The sequence below is a fragment of the Cnephaeus nilssonii genome (assembly GCF_951640355.1).
Source record: "Cnephaeus nilssonii genome assembly, chromosome: 23".
Lineage (NCBI taxonomy): Eukaryota > Metazoa > Chordata > Mammalia > Chiroptera > Vespertilionidae > Cnephaeus > Cnephaeus nilssonii.
The window spans coordinates 19,556,891-19,572,427 of record NC_137094.1 but is presented as its reverse complement, the minus strand read 5'-3'; the positions used below and the strand labels follow the sequence as shown (position 1 = coordinate 19,572,427).

The window sequence follows — 15,537 nt, the reverse complement described above, 5'->3', positions numbered from 1 at the left end:
CTCTCTCCCCATGGTTACAGACAGCTGAGGGGTTCTTCCCCTCGTCTGACCTCTGTGTCTCCCGCTGTGTCCCCCGCGGGGTCATGGGCATCTCACGGCCTCTAGGCTGGTCCACAACCAAGCCAATCCAACCTCACACTCCCTCCTGCGTGTGCAGTGACAGCAGGAAAGGGGGTACCTCTCGGGGACGTGGCACAGAAAAGTCTCGAGGGCCCAGGGGTCGGGGCGTGGGCAGCTCCTAAGGACGGGAGAGAGTAGGGCGCCCAGAAGCTCCTGGACAGAAGAGCAGCGACTCTCCAAGTTTGATTGTGAGCATACTAACTGCCTGGCAGGCGGGGCGGGTCCTGTTCAAACACAGATCCTGGGTCCTGGGTCTGAAGGGATGGAGGGATGGAGGGATAGAAGGATGGAGTATGATGGATACATGGATGGATGGATGGATACATGGATGGATGGATGGATACATGGATGGATGGAAGGATGGAGGAATGGATGGATGGATACATGGATGGATGGAAGGATGGAGGAATGGATGGATGGGTAGGTAAATGGATGGATGGATGGATGGATGGATGGATGGATGGGTAGGTAAATGGATGGATGGATGGATGGATGGATACATGGATGGATGGAAGGATGGAGGAATGGATGGATGGGTAGGTATATGGATGGATGGATGGATGGATGGATGGATGGATGGATGGATGGATGGATAGGTAAATGGATGGATGGATGGATGGATGGACACATGGATGGATGGATGGATGGATGGATGGATGGATGGATGGATGGATACATGGATGGATGGAAGGATGGAGGAATGGATGGATGGGTAGGTAAATGGATGGATGGATGGATGGATGGATGGATGGATGGATGGATGGATGGATGAATGGAAGGATGGGTAGGTACATGGATGGATGGATGGAAGGAGGGATAGATGGATGGAGGGAGGGATTGGTGGAGGGAGGGAGGGAGGGAGGGAGGGAGGGTAGGGCACAGTGGTTGGGTCGCCCCTCCCTCTGGACACACCCGTACCCCTGCAGCTGCTCAGGAAGGGGCAGTGGTCCAGGAGGGAGGAACGTGCGTCTGCCCTGTCTCTTGGGGGAGGGGTCACCCCACTTCTTGGCTCTGCCTGGGACCCACATGCCTCTAAACCCCACCTGAGGTGTCCGCTCACAGCCCCGTCCCGGGGGGTGCTCTGGCCTCTCGAAGGCCTCCCAGGCCGGGCCTGCAGCAGCGCCAGGGGGCGCGAGGGCAGGGGGCTGGGAGACCCCCGAGTGGTCCGGGCGGAGGCGTTCCTGGTGGGGCCGAGGCGCCACCCTGCTCCTGGGTGGCCCGCGGGGCCGCCTCCGTCCACACCAGCATTCACGCTGGGAGACCCGCCCCGGATCCGGGCCCAGCCCACGCGGGCACACTCCTCGTGCCTCCAGCAGCCAGACTGCCCGCGTTCACCCTTCATCCCGGGCCGGGGCTGCCGCGCGCCCACCCACCTCAGGGCAGCCTCTGCCCCAGACGCACATGTAGCAATCAGCTCCCGGAACCTCGGGGAGATCCAAATACAGCAGCCTGTAATCACGGAGCCCGAAATAGCCACGCCCGGGAGCCATCCGCCACCTCGCGCGTCCCCGGGGACCCTCGGCCGGGGCCCCACAGCACGGCCGGGCCTCAGGGTCCGCTCCGGCTGGCAGGCGAGCTGGGTGGTGCTGACAGCACCCACCGGGCCTCGGGGGCTTCTCCACGGCAGAGAGGGCACCTCCAGCCCAGAACAGGGCCCCCTCCCAACTCCACGGCGCCCTCCCCGCAGCCCTCCAGCCTCCAGAATGGTTAGAAATAAGTTTCTGTTGTTGACAAACGTTTCATCCCAGAGAGAGAGAGAGAGACCTCACGGGGTCGCGGCGATTCAGGAACCGCGCCCGTCACCCCGCTAGGAGGTCGTCGTTATCTCCACGGCACGGCCTCCTCCTGGGACGCCCGTCTGCCCATCACCTCATTCAGCCCTCTCGTTGTAGAGGTGGGGGGCCCTGGGCTCAGAGACGGGGGGGGGGGGGGGTGGGGGCGCCTGGCCTGGGGCCTCCCAGCTGGTTCCTAGCAGCCAGGCCTGCAGCCAGGCCTCTGGGCCGTAAAGCCTGGGGCATGGAGGATGCGCTACAGGAGGGAGGGGAGGAGCCTGGATGTGGGAGTCAGAGCCCGGCTACCTGCCCGCTGTGTGTCCTGGGCAGGTTGCTGAGCCTCTCTGAGCTTCCGCTGCCTCGTCGATGGGGCTTTCGGGGCTCGTGAGGTGTGTGAATGAGCTTCGCGTTTTTCCTTTTTTTAAACCTCACCAGGGGAGTGGACGAGAGAGGGAAAGACAGAGGGAAACATCGATGGGAGAGAAACACATCGATGGGTTGCCTCCTGCATGTGCCCCGACCAGGGCCCGGGCCGGGGAGGAACCTGCCACCGAGGGACATGCCCTTGACCGGAATCGAACCCGGGACCCTTCAGCCCGGAGGCCGACCGACGCTCTATCCACCGAGCCACACCGGGCAGGGCTGTGCTGAGCATTTTGAAGCGTGGGGAGCGGGAGCCACTATCCCAGGCCGCGCAGGCCTGGCTCACACACCTATCCCGCCACCCGCTCCCCTCGGCCGGCCGCGGGCAGGAGCGGTCCGGGCAGGCTGGCTGGACCCCGGGCCCCGTCTGGGTCCTGGCCCAGCGGCGGGCACCTCCCAGCTCGGCTCGGCGGCGGGCCCCTGTGCTGCCCTGGCCGGCCGCAGGGCTCCCCACGGGGTCCCGGATGGGCTGTCTTCCCGTCCGCTGCCCTCTTCCTGCCGCCGTGCTTTCCTGGGTCCCCTCTGGGCCCAGCCGAGCCCTGTCCTGAGGCCTTTCCCAGCTGTTTCTCCGCTTTTCCATCGACCCCCTCCCCGCGCCGCCCCGCCCACCGATGTCTATTCCCCCAGGCTCCGTGGCTTCCCGCGTTCCTCCTGGCCGTGGCTCCAGCCTGGCGTGGCACGGCTGGCACCAGCGCCCTCTCTGTCCCACGTTGGTGGGGAGGAACCAGTGCATCAGGGATCGGGGGGGGGGGGGGGGGGGCTGGGTGCTGCCGCGCAGGTGCAAGCCAGCAGCCGGCCCAGGCTAGTTGCCATCAGCTCCCGCTCTCCTCTCAGCCCAGCACCGGGCTTCACTGTCCCCATCACAGATGGAGGGACGGAGGGACGGAGGGACTGAGGGACGGAGGGATGGAGGGATGGAGGGACGGAGGGACAGAGGGATGGAGGATGGTGTCGCGCTCTGGGGTCCCGGCTTCCAAAAGGGTGGGATCTACCTCACACATAGAAGCTTCAGGGAGGCTGTGCTGGCCTCCTCCCCAACACACACTCACACACATACACACACTCATATGCTTACATACACACACACAGCCACACAGTCACACACATGCATTCACACACGTACTCACACTCACACATATACACACATGTACACATGCATACACTCTCACACATACATGCATACATTCACATGCTTACATACACAGTAACACATTTGCACACACATACTCACACACGTACTCACACATGTACACACAGACACACTCACATGCTTATACACAGTAACACATGCACACATGCACACATGTACCCACACACTCACATATACACTCACATGCTTACATATACTCACACACATACACAGTCACACATTCACACACACTCACACATATACACACAGTCACACATTCACACACGTACTCACACACATACATACACTCACACACATACACTCGTATGCATACACTCACACACATATTCACATACATACACTCACACACATATACATACGCACACGCACATACACTCACACACATATACATATTCACACACGCACACGCACACACTGATGTGCTGCAGGGAGGGGGACCCGTTTTTAAGGTGGTCACGGACGCTGTCACCCCACCCACAGGCGCCTCAGACTCAGCTCCTGCCGAAGGGGCACCAGCACCCCCTCCCCTGGGCCCTCCTGCTCGCCCTCTGGGCGTCACTGTCCACCGACTCCTCGGCCAGCACGTTCTCACTGACCCCTTCCCAGGGCCCCGCTCTCGGGGCCCGGCCGCTCGCCCACCCGGAGGTCAGCGCCCCTGCTCCCCTCCACGCCCACCCCCAGCCAACACCACCAAGAACGAGTGCAGGGCGGCCAGAAGGCCCTGTTCTGCCTCTCGTAGGCGTGAACTCACTTCCTGCCGCCTCCTGAGGCCCCGCCCCATTTTCCTGATAAAGAAGCGGAAGCCGGGGTTCGGTCACCTGCCCGGGGTCTCCAGGCAGTAGGCGAAGCGACTCCAGGCCGCGTGGCCTGGCCTCCTGACCTGTCCGGAGCCCGCCCACCTCTCCTCCGGCCCCTGCACCGGCCTTTCCTTCCTACGCCATCACGCTCCCTCAGTTCACAGCCCCCTCCTCCAGGCTGTCCTCCAGGATGTCCTCCAGGCTGCCACCAGAACCGTGTTTCAAAGACGCAAACTCTAACCCACGACGCCCCCGCTGGGCGGGAGAGGAGCTGCAGGGCTCCCTGGAGGGTGGCCGTGTCCTGGGTGGCCAATGCGTCCTCAAAGCAGCCCCGCCCCGAGCAGAGGAAATGGGCGTCTGGGCCACCCCACCCCGAAGCCCTGGGGGCTAGAGCAGCCTACACGGAGCAGACGGCCCTTCCTTCCTGACACTTCTGGGGGCGGCCGACCCCGCCCAGCACCCCCGGCTCCCCCTCCCCCCCGGGGTTCCGGCAGAACGCCAGGCGCCCCAGGAGGCCGCCCTGGTGGCCCCGCCTAGGGAGGTCCCGTTCCCACAGTCCTCACGGGGCCTGGAGCCTCCCCTCCCGGATGCACAGGCGAGTCCACACACACGTCCGTCCTCTGACGACAACAAACACCCGGAGACATTGGAGACCGGAGCGCACGCTGTCTGAACGTGGGGGGAAGCGGGGTGCAGAGCGGGGACCAGGGTGCAGGGGGGGGCCTGGCCGGGACTCACAGAGACTGCAGGCTCGGCAGCTGCCTCAGCGCCTCGGCGGGGATCCTTCCCAGCTGGTTGTTCTGCAGCATCCTGCAAGGAGAGGAGAGGAGGGGAGGGGCGTGAGGACCCCCAGGCCTTGAACCCCACCCCAAGCTAGATCCCTCTCTCGCACCCCAGCTGCAGGAGGCCAGAGGGCATCCTGGCCCAGCCCAGGCCTGGCCACGGGGGCGGGGGCAGAGGGCGGTGGGGGAGGCCTGTTGAGGTGTGGTGGGCAGCGCCCGGCCGGGAGGGGTCACAGGAGGGGTCACGGGAGGGTGAGGCAGAGCAAAGAGGATGATGGAGCAGAAGCAGAGACACCTGGGTGGAGTGAGGGCCAAAAGCCAGAACTCACGGTTCTGCTGAAATTGGGTCAGAAAGGCCCGGCCGGCGTGGCTCAGTGGTTGAGCGTCCACCTATGACCCAGGAGGTCTCAGTTCGATTCCCGGTCAGGGGCACAGGCCCGGGTTGAGGGCTGGGTCCCCAGTGGGGGGTGTGCAGGAGGCAGCCGATCCATGTTTCTCTGTCATCATTGGTGTTTCTCTCCCTCGCCCTCTCCCTTCCTCTCAGAAATCAATAAAAATCGTTTTTTAAAAAGGATGGTGCCCTGGGCGGTGTGGCTCGGTGGATAGAGCGTTGGCCTGCGGACTAAAGGGTCCTGGGTTCGGTTCTGGTCAAGGGCACATGCCTGGGTTGCGGGCTCGTGCAGGAGGCAGCCGATCCATGATCGTCTCTCATCATTGGTGTTCCTCTCCCTCTCCCTTCCTCTCTGAAATCAATTCTAAACAAATTTTTTAAAGGATGGTGTGCTGCCCTGACCGGTTTGGCTCAGTGGATAGAGCATCGGCCTGCGGACTGAAGGGTCCCAGGTTCGATTCCGGTCAAGGGCATGTACCTTGGTTGCGGGCACATCCCCAGTAGGGTGTGTGCAGGAGGCAGCTGATCGATGTTTCTCTCTCACCGATGTTTCTACCTCTCTATCCCTCTCCCTTCCTCTCTGTGAAAAATCAATAAAATATACTAAATAAATAAATAAATAAAGGACGGTGTGCTTTCCTGCAGGGCTGCCACAATCGCGGGTACGATGAAACGCGTGTTCACAAACCATAACGTGTTACAGACAAAGCGACCACACAGGAATGGAAGTGACGACTGAGATGGAGCGGGCAGATAAGGGAGTGACAGGCGCGTCTGCGGCGGACGGAGACTCGGGCACGAAACCGCGCTGTGGCCTCCGTTCCCAAGGTCACGCCTCGGGTCATGCCTCGGGGTCAAGGTCGCTCCTACTCACAGGATCTTCAGGCTGTGGAGGCCGGAGAACGCTCCTCCCGGGATGTGCGACAGGTGGTTCCCTGAGAGACGCCTGCAGGTCGGAGCAGAGGGTGGGTGACGCCGGCCGGCAGGGCACCCACGGAGGGCACCCTGTTAGCCTCGGGGGGTGAAGAGGGTACTGACTCCCAAGTTCTGAGAGCGACCGTGTCTGGGCCACACCCACCACCTCACAGTCACCCCGTCTGGGGCCACCAGTGCCCCAGATTTTAGGGGAGGAAACTGCGCTTTGGGGAGGTCGAGCACGGCCCTCAGGGTCCCGGTGCTCGGCAGCCGCAGAGCCCGTGAACGTCTCGGCTGACGGCTCCACGGCCCACAGCCCGTCCTCTCTCCCTGTCTGGGTAGCTCCTGTCACCGCGGAGGGTCCCGATACAGATGGGGTGTCAGCGTCTCCCCGCGTCCTCAATGCACAGCCAACCCCACAGCCCAGGAGGCTTAGTTAGGAAGTGGGGCTGGGATTGGCTGCCGTTCGGTCTAAGGAAGCTGGTCCCAGGGGATCCGTCCCCTCGGAGCAGGTGGGACAACGCGGGCTTCCAGCTCCACCTGGCCGGCCTGGCTCAGGGGTTGAGCCTCGACCTATGACCCAGGAGGTCAGGGGGTTCGATTCCCAGTCAGGGCACATGCCTGGGTGGTGGGCTCGATCCCCAGTGTGGGGCGTGCAGGAGGCAGCCGATCCATGATTCTCTCTCATCATGGATGTTTCTCTCTCTCTCTCTCTCTCTCTCTCTCTCTCTCTCTCTCTCTCTCCCCCTCTCCCCCTCTCCCTCTCCTTTCCTCTCTGACATCCATAAAAGTATATTTAAATATATATGTTTTTTAAAAGAAAAGAAAAAAGAACAGCTCCCCGCTCCTTGTTCTGAAGGGGGCCCCGTGCCCACAGCCCTTCGAGGTGCCCGGCCCCCCCCCCCCCCATCCACTCACAGCTCCTCCAGGAAGCGAAGGTGGCGGAAGCGGCCGGGCTGCAGCTCCGTGAGGTTGTTCATGCTCAGGTCTCTGCGTGGAGAGGAAACGGAGGATGCTGGGAGCAGCCCATGAGCCCCGGCTGGTGGCGTCCAGCACACGCGCGCACACATACACATACACACACACACACACACACACAGCGCCCGGCGGGCCCTGGAGCGCCCACCACCTGCCCCCCAACTCCAGAGCCGCCCTCTGCGTGGGCGCTGGCCGAGTCAGGCCTGGCAGCCCCGGTGGGCATCGCTCCCCATCCCCACCGTCCCCTGGGCCTTCCTCCCGCCGGCTTGGACCCCCGGGGCCTGGCTCTGACGAGGGCTGGAGAGGAAGCTGGCCTCCCCGCAGAGGGGCCTCGAGGAAAACTCATCGGGTTTCCGAGCAGGAGAGGAGGAGCCCCCTCCTGCACCTGACACTCCGTGTACCCACGGGGAAACTGAGGCACGGGGCGCCCTGCCATTCCGACCTCCAGGGCGTGAGCACCTCCCGAGCCGGCCCAGAGCCGGGGGTGTGCTGCCCTCGCAGCGTTGGCCTGCGGTCACGTTACATTCCTCCGGGCTCCCTCCCTCCGTCTCCAGCCGGAGGCCCTGGCCTCTGGGCACAGCGCGGAGGTGCCCGCTCCCGAGCGGCGGGACGGACGTGTTCCCTGGGAGCCTCTAAGGCGCTCGGCACACGAAACGCTCACAACACAGACCGCCCACACGGACGACTCCGTGTCCAGGAGCTGCAACCCAGGCGTGTGCCCTTGACCAGGAATCGAACGCGGGACCCTTCAGTCGCAGGCCGACGCTCTATCCACTGAGCCACACCAGCGAGGGCTCATCGTTGATGTTTCTCTCTCCCTTCCTCTCTCCCTCCCTCCCTCTCTGAAATCAATAAAAATATGTTTAAAAATAAGAAAATAAAAAGACTGTTTAGTCTCTAGTGTTTCATCTCTGATAAAGCCTGGGCTCGCCAGCAGTCCCCGGGGAGGGAGGATGGTCCCTGCAGGGCAGAGCCTCGGACTAGCACACAGAACACGGGCTAGCACACGGAACACGGGACTGGCACGCAGAACACGGGGCTGACACATGGAACGCGGGGCTGGCACGTGGAGCACGGGGCTGGCACACGGAACGCAGGGCTGGCACACGGAACACGGGGCTGGCACGAGGAACACGGGGCTGGCACGCGGAACACGGGGCTGGCACACGGAACACGGGGCTGGCACACGGAACACGGGGCTGGCACGCGGAACACGGGGCTGGCACACGGAACACGGGGCTGGCACATGAAGCTCTGGTCCTCAGCTCCCTCCCTGCTCCGGTGCAGGCCTGCCCCTTGGTGAGGAAGGGTCGTGGTGCCCACGGCCACCTTCCAGCAGCCCGAGAGGCGGCCGATGGGTTAAGCCGGAGTTCGGTCCTCGCTGGCCCCGGGTTCTGGCGGGTGTGAAGGGCAGGGACAGTGCGGGCACACGGCGGCCGGGGAGCCCACACCTCCCCTCGGGCCGGGCCGGGCTCGCCCTCGCCAGGCAGGGAGGAGCAGAGCGGATCACGGATCACGTCCCGTGTTTACCCTGAGCCCCGCTGAACGTGCCTCCACAGGAGCGCCGGCCTCGTGGCCGTGACTCAGGACCATCACTCAGCCGTCCCTCCAGGGGCCGTCCCGCGAGCTCTGATGTGGCTCCAACCCCCCCCCCCCCAGCGGCCTCATTGTTCTCCCCCGGGGGAGGGGCCCAGCCCCCCACATCCTGCCTGAGACAACACAGCCCAGCTGCGGGGGCAGGAGAAGGGGGTGGACTCAGAGGGGGGCGCGGGGCGGGGGGAGCCCCATTCAGGCCTGGGCCCCGGCACAAAAGGAAAAGGGGTGAGGCTGGTGCCAGGGAGAGTGGGGAGGAGCGCAGATCTGGGGGTGGGAGGGCAGGAGGCTTCCCGCTAAGGTCCTCCCAGCTGAAGCCAGGGCCCGGGAGCAATAAGGGCCCACTGACCCTGTGGGGTGGGGGGGGTCGTCTTGGGGGGGGTCATACAGGGGTGTCATCCTGAGGGGGCTGTCCTGGGGGGTCGTATGTGGGGGCCGTCCTGGGAGGTCATCCTGGGGGGGCCGTCCTGGAGGGTCATCCTGGGGGGTCATTCTGTGGGGCCTGTGGGGGGCCCGGCCTGGGTGATCTCAGGAAGGTGCCCTGTGAAGGTGGAGGCTCTGAGACAGGCCTCCCAGGAGGTGGGCTTCCCCCGAGCGACAGAGAGCAGCTCAGGCCGCAGGCCGTGCCCAGACAGGATGGGGGGCGCCCGAGCCCTGGTGCCTGGGTCTGGCTGCAGCGGCATCGGCTCGGCCGCAGGAACGGGTGATGTTTACGAGGGGGCACGTCTGGGGCTGCACAAGTTCCTGGATATGCTTGTCTGTGGGTGCTGGGCACGCGTGTGCCGTGTGTGAGGGCACACGTGTGTGCCTGCCCGTGTGCATCTCAGCGTGTTGGACCGCTCACAGTCGCAAGCTTTCTGGAAGCCTCCGCAGGTCACAGTCGGGAACTCGGGAGACGCCAGTGGCCTCCGCCGGGCCTCCCCCTCTGGTGGGAAAGCCCCGTGCGGCCGCGGCCTGCTCTGTGCCTCAGTTTACCCCGGGCCTGTCTCCCGAGGGAGCACGGGACGCTCCGTGATGCTGCCTCTGGAGACCAACTTGTGACCGGACTGAATGCCCAGGCCTGGGCTCCCACTGTGTCCACCTGTCATCCTAGGACCACCTGGAGTACACACGCATAAGCCCTCACTTGTACACACATGTACAGAACACACACATACACGTGTGTGCACATGTATATAACCACACACATGTACATGCACAGATATGTAACTGGGTGCACGTGTATGTACAGAAGCATACATGTATGTATGCACGTATAGAAACATACATGCATACGTGTGTGCACATATGCACATAAACATACATGCACACACACGTGCTCTGGGGCTAGCTTCACGGGCTGTTGAGCTGCATGGAGCCCCACGCCTGGCAGCTCAGCCTCGGCTGCTGTCGGTTGAATTCTGACTAAGGTTTGGGCGAGGGGCCCCACGCCCTCACTGCGCTGGGCCCTGCACGCTCGCCGCCTCCCCGCTGAACAGCGGGGGTTGTGAGGGTGAGGGGCACCCCCATCCGCAGCCCCGGGGCCTCTGGGTGGACGGGGCCATGGGGGTGGGGGTGGGGGCGGGCGAGGCTGGCAGGAGGGGGAGCAGAGCCCCAGCCCTGGGCTCGGGAAGTGGAAATTCTGGCTGCGCGTCAGGAAAATGTTCTCAGAACTTCACCCTGTGAGGCGACCGGACCACCCAGGCGGTGGGGGGCGGCGGTGTCGCCATGGAGACCAGGAGCAGGTGTGATGAGGGGGGGATGCCGGGGGGTGCGGGGCAGAAACTGAAGGATGGGGGGCAGGAGACCCTCCCCTCGGCAGCCTCGGGGACGGCTCTGGCCCCTTCTGCCCTCTCCGCCCACGCCCCGCGCCGCGAAGGGGCCTGCCCTGCCCGGTACAGTAGCCGCCACCACACGGGGCATTTCCACCCGTTCCGATGAAATCAAGTCGGCTCCTCGGCCGCACGCGCCACGCCTCGAGGCTCAGCCGCCACACGTGGCCAGTGGCCCCACACAACAGACGCGTCCCTCGTCACAGGCAGTCCCACCGGGCCCCCTGCAGCCTCCGTGGTCACACATCCGGGGTTTGATCCCCGGCTCTGCCACTGTGGGACTCTGGGCACGTGACGTCGCCTCTCCCTGCCTCAGTTTCCCCACTGGCCAAGAGCTTCGCCAGTGCCCAGCCCGCAGCAAGGAACCCACCGGCAGGGCCCGTGAGCACCACAACCCGACGCCCCCTGTTCGCCAAGACCCAGGTCAGGTGCCGCCTCCTACAGGAAGCCCCCAGGCATTCCTCTCATCGCCCAGGCACCTGTCACTCAACCAGCGCTCACCGAGCACCTAGGATGCACCCAGCTCAGCCGGGCGAGGTAGCTACACGGCCCAGGAACGTGTGCGTCCCGCCCTCCGAGAGCCCATCCGTGAGGACCAATGATAAGAGCACGGACCAGGACAGGCCTGAGTGACCGGTCCTGGGGCTGCGGCCGGGGGACCCCAGGGCCTCCTCACCCTCGTCCATGTGGCCTTTGGACTGACCTCTGAAGCTCCCGTCACAAAGTCAGCAGCAGCCCAGCCTGGGCGGCTCAGGGGTTGAGCGTCGACCTGTAAACCAGGAGGTTCAGGGTTCGATTCCCAGTCAGGACACATGCCCGGGTGCAGGCACGATCCCCAGCATGGGGCCTGCAGGAGGCAGCCAACCATGATTCTCTCTCCTCATGATGTTTCTCTCTCTCTCCCTCTCCCTTCCTCTCTGAAATCAATAAAACATATTTTTATATTTAAAAAATAATAAAATAAAATAAAAAATGAAAAAAAGTCAGCCACACACAGTCCTGTCCTCGATTGCAGACCGTCACCCCCAGTCCCCGGGACAGCTCGCTCAGGCGCCGTCTCCCCATCACCTGTCCTTGTCACGTACACACACCACCAGCCACGAGGTCCTTTGCGTGCAGCGGGGGGCACGGTGGGGACACCCATAGGCGCCCCAGCAGAGGAGTGACGAGAGCAGGAGACAGAGCTGAGGCGGGAGGAGTGAGGACAAGCCCAACAGAGCAGCAGGGACTGTGCATCTGGGGCGGGGGCCGCCCGCTCCATCCTCCGAGCCCCGTCTCCTCTGACCCCCCAGCGTCTCCCCGCCCTGTCCCCTCTGATCTCCGGCTCAGCCCGAAAGGCCCCACTTCTATCGGACTGAGACCTCCCCTCGGACCGGGAACCCGTGGGCTCCCTGTGGTCCCAGGACAGGGGCCGGTGGGGTGGGAGGAGGAGAGGGCCTGGCGGGAAGGACGGGTGCGCGGGGCGGGCGGGGAGTCCCCTTCGTGGGAGACGCAGCCCTGGGTTCTGTTTGTTTAGCTGAAGACACGGATCCTCCTGCCTTTCTTCCGCTGGATAAAGGGCCAGGGCGTGTCCGGGGGGAACAGAGAAAAGGCTCTCTGTTCAGAGCGCCCACACCCACGGCCCAGTGCAAGCTCCTCCCTCAGCTGGGAGCCCTCCCCCCTCCTGTCCCCACCCCTGCACTCCCAGGGCACACGCTGAGGACCCCCGGTGCCACCCAGCCCAGCCCCACAGCACCCAGACACCCAGCGAGATGGTTTTCTAAATGGGACTGGGAGTCCTCGCCGGTGTGGCTCAGTGGATAGAGCGTCGGCCTGCGGACTGAAGGGTCCCGGGTTCGATTCCTGGTCAGGGCACATGCCCGGGTTGCGGGCTCCATCCCCAGTGGGGGGCGTGCAGGAGGCAGCCGATATTTATTTCTTTTTAAAAATATATATATTTTATTGATTTTTTACAGAGAGGAAGGGAGAGGGAGAGAGAGTTAGAAACATCAATGAGAGAGAAACATCGACCAGCTGCCTCCTGCACGCCCCCCACTGGGGATGTGCCCACAACCAAGGTCCATGCCCTTGACCGGAACCGAACCCGGGACCCTTCCGTCCGCAGGCCGACGCTCTATCCACTGAGCCACACCGGTGAGGGCCAGCCGATGTTTCTATCTCTCTCTCCCTCTCCCTTCCTCTCTGAAATCAATAAAAATATATTTTAAAGGATACAGATACATTATGTCATAGTTCCTCGTAAGGGAGCTATTGTGAGGGTTAAGCGGAGGGTCCTGGTGTGTGTGGTGGGGTACAGCGGGGCCCACGGGGGGGGGGGCACCAACGCCCGGTTGGCATCCCTCCCTCCCTGCATTCAGCTCCCAGAGCCCTGCCCCTCAGGGCGCCCGCGGGGGTGGGGCCGGGAGCGCGGGGAGGGCGTTCTGGGTCAGCCCTGCCCTTGGGAGGCACCAGCTGCTGCCCCAAGTGACGCCACCTGCCCAGCCCTGATGGCGGCATCCTTTGATCTTCCGATCTCTGGCCCCCGTCCCTCAGCCAAAGGCATCCGTCTCCCCGGGCTCCTCCAAGGAAAGGCAAAGGTCTGGGCGGCCCGCCCCCGCGCCCCCTCCCTCCCTGGACTGTGTGCAACCAGGGCAGCCACAGAGGCCCGGGGGAGGCCGCAGCCAGGTTCCCGCTGAGGCGGCGGCCGTGTCCGGGGGGCAGCGGGGACGGGGGGGGGGGGGCGCGGCTGGACACCGGGCTACCCCTGGGCTAGAAAGAGGCCTCAGCCCAAAGTCTGTTTCCAGCGCCCTTGTGGGCAAAGGCCTGCTGAGCCCTGGAGGAGGGGTGGTGTGCCGGGGGGGGGGGGCCAGGGGGCTTAGGGAAGGGGACGGAGGGGGCACCCCCTGCCCGGAGGACACAGCCCTCTGAGGACAGACTCAGAAGCACAGACACAGCTGCACGGAACCTGGAATGCTAGGCGGGGGGAGGGGGCAATCAAGGAGGGCTTCCCGGAGGAAGTGTCACCTGTGGGAGCCGAGAGGGTGCGGCTCAGCCATCCGGAAGTGGCCCGGGAGCTTTGCAAAGGGCGGGATGGAGCTGGGTGCTTAGGATGACGGTGAGGGGCGGTGCATTTGGCTGAAGGGCGGTCCCCCCCCCCGAAAAAATGATACGTCCACAACCTAATACCTGGAACCCGGGGGTGTGATTTCACTTGGAAAGGGGGGTCTCTGCAGGTGTCCTACGTGCAGGTGCTGAAATGAGGAAAGAACGCATCTCGGGTCATTCGGGTGGTCCCCAAACCCGCGGCAAGGGAGACCCACAGGGAGACCCCCCGAGGGGGAGGCGAGGTGCAGGAGGAGGCGGAGACGTGGTTAGAGGCGCGCCGTAGGCCGTCCCCAGGAGCCCCAGCGAGCACAGCCCCGCCGATCCCCGGGGCCCGAGCTTCCGGCCCCTCAGACCTCAGAGAACCCGTGTCCGCCGCTCGAAGCCACCGGTTTGCTATGGGAGCCGCTGGGAACGGCACGGGGAGTGGTCAGAGGGTCTCAACGTCGGCTGCCCCTCGGGGCCCTGCCCTGGGCTCCCCCAGCCGCTCCCCCTCCTCCCATCACCGGCCTCCCTGCTGCCTCCGACCAAGCCGGTGACCCCGCCACCCGTCCCCCAGGAGACAGCGCCAGGACCTAACGGGACCCAGAGATTCCACGCCTGGGGGCTCAGAACCAACTAAACGCATCCGACGTGACCGTGGCCACGGGCAGCGGTGTGGGCGTGCCGTCAGACGCGGCGAGGGAAAGAAGCCGGACGCAAACCAGCCCTCCCCTTAGAGCCGTGGTCGGCAACCTCATTCGTCCACAGAGCCACATATCAACAGCACAACGATTGACATGTCTTCGGAGAGCCACATTTTTTAAACGTAAACTTCTCCTAACGCCACTTCTTCCACATAGACTCGCCCAGGCCGTGGTGTTTTGTGGAAGAGCCGCACTCCAGGGGCCAAAGAGCCGCCTGTGGCCCGCGAGCCGTGGTTTGCCGACCACGGGGTTAGAGGGAGCTGAGAACACGGGCAAGGCGCACCTGTGTGGTCAGAGGTCACGACCCAGGGCCTACCCAGATTCCCCGCTGGGGGCGGGGGCGGGGGCGGGGCCTGGAGAGCTGTGGCCACCCTGCCTCCCGGTCGGTGGGTCGGGGTGCTGGTTACGCAGGTGAGTGCAGCCTGGGAAACTGCATCACAGGCCACATCTGGGATGGGGACCCTTTCCTATGATGCACGTGATGCTTCAACAAAACGTCCGTCTGAGAAGGAGAGAGCGCCCGGCCCGCGCGGCTCCGTGGTTGAGCACCGACCCACGAACCGGGAGGTCAGGGCCCAGGCCCGGGTTGTGGGCTGGATCCCCAGTGGGGGGCGTGCAGGAGGCAGCCGACCCATGGTTCTCTCTCATCACGGATGCTTCTATCTCTCTCTCCCTCTCCCTTCCTCTCTGAAATCAATACAATATATATATATATATATATATATATATATTTTTTTTTTAATAAAATAAATGAATGAAAAGGAGAGAGAGAGACTCGTTCTGAAAGTCTTCCGTAAACCGTTCCCTCGGCATCTCACCGTCCGGAGCGGGAACTGCCTATTGATTGCTGTGCGTCACTGTCACCTCCCTCATCCGAGCAGCACCGGCTCCGGCACACAGTAGGTGCTTCATGAACACTTGCTGAGTCTGGAGCTTTGGGGTCCCCGCACTCCCCTCCCACTGGCCCCAGCACCGCGGCCATCACAAGACGCCGAGGGGCCCATCCCTCCCCACTGCACCCCACTGCGCCCCACTCCC

At 63.7% G+C, this 15,537-nt stretch overlaps 1 protein-coding gene across 2 annotated transcripts in view; it reads right to left on the bottom strand.

The window, feature by feature from the left end:
- Window positions 1-15,537, bottom strand: part of LGR6 (leucine rich repeat containing G protein-coupled receptor 6) — a gene marked incomplete at both ends in the record, with an annotated part of 43,476 nt that overhangs the window by 21,832 nt on the left and 6,107 nt on the right. The window contains 3 exons of one of the 2 annotated variants that reach the window (XM_079763397.1): window positions 5,001-5,072; window positions 6,310-6,381; window positions 7,269-7,340. In XM_079763397.1, the coding sequence (XP_079619523.1) occupies window positions 5,001-5,072; window positions 6,310-6,381; window positions 7,269-7,340 (216 nt within the window). Of the gene's footprint in view, window positions 1-5,000; window positions 5,073-6,309; window positions 6,382-7,268; window positions 7,341-15,537 lie in introns of those variants that run through there. The other variant, XM_079763398.1, reaches the window with a different exon arrangement.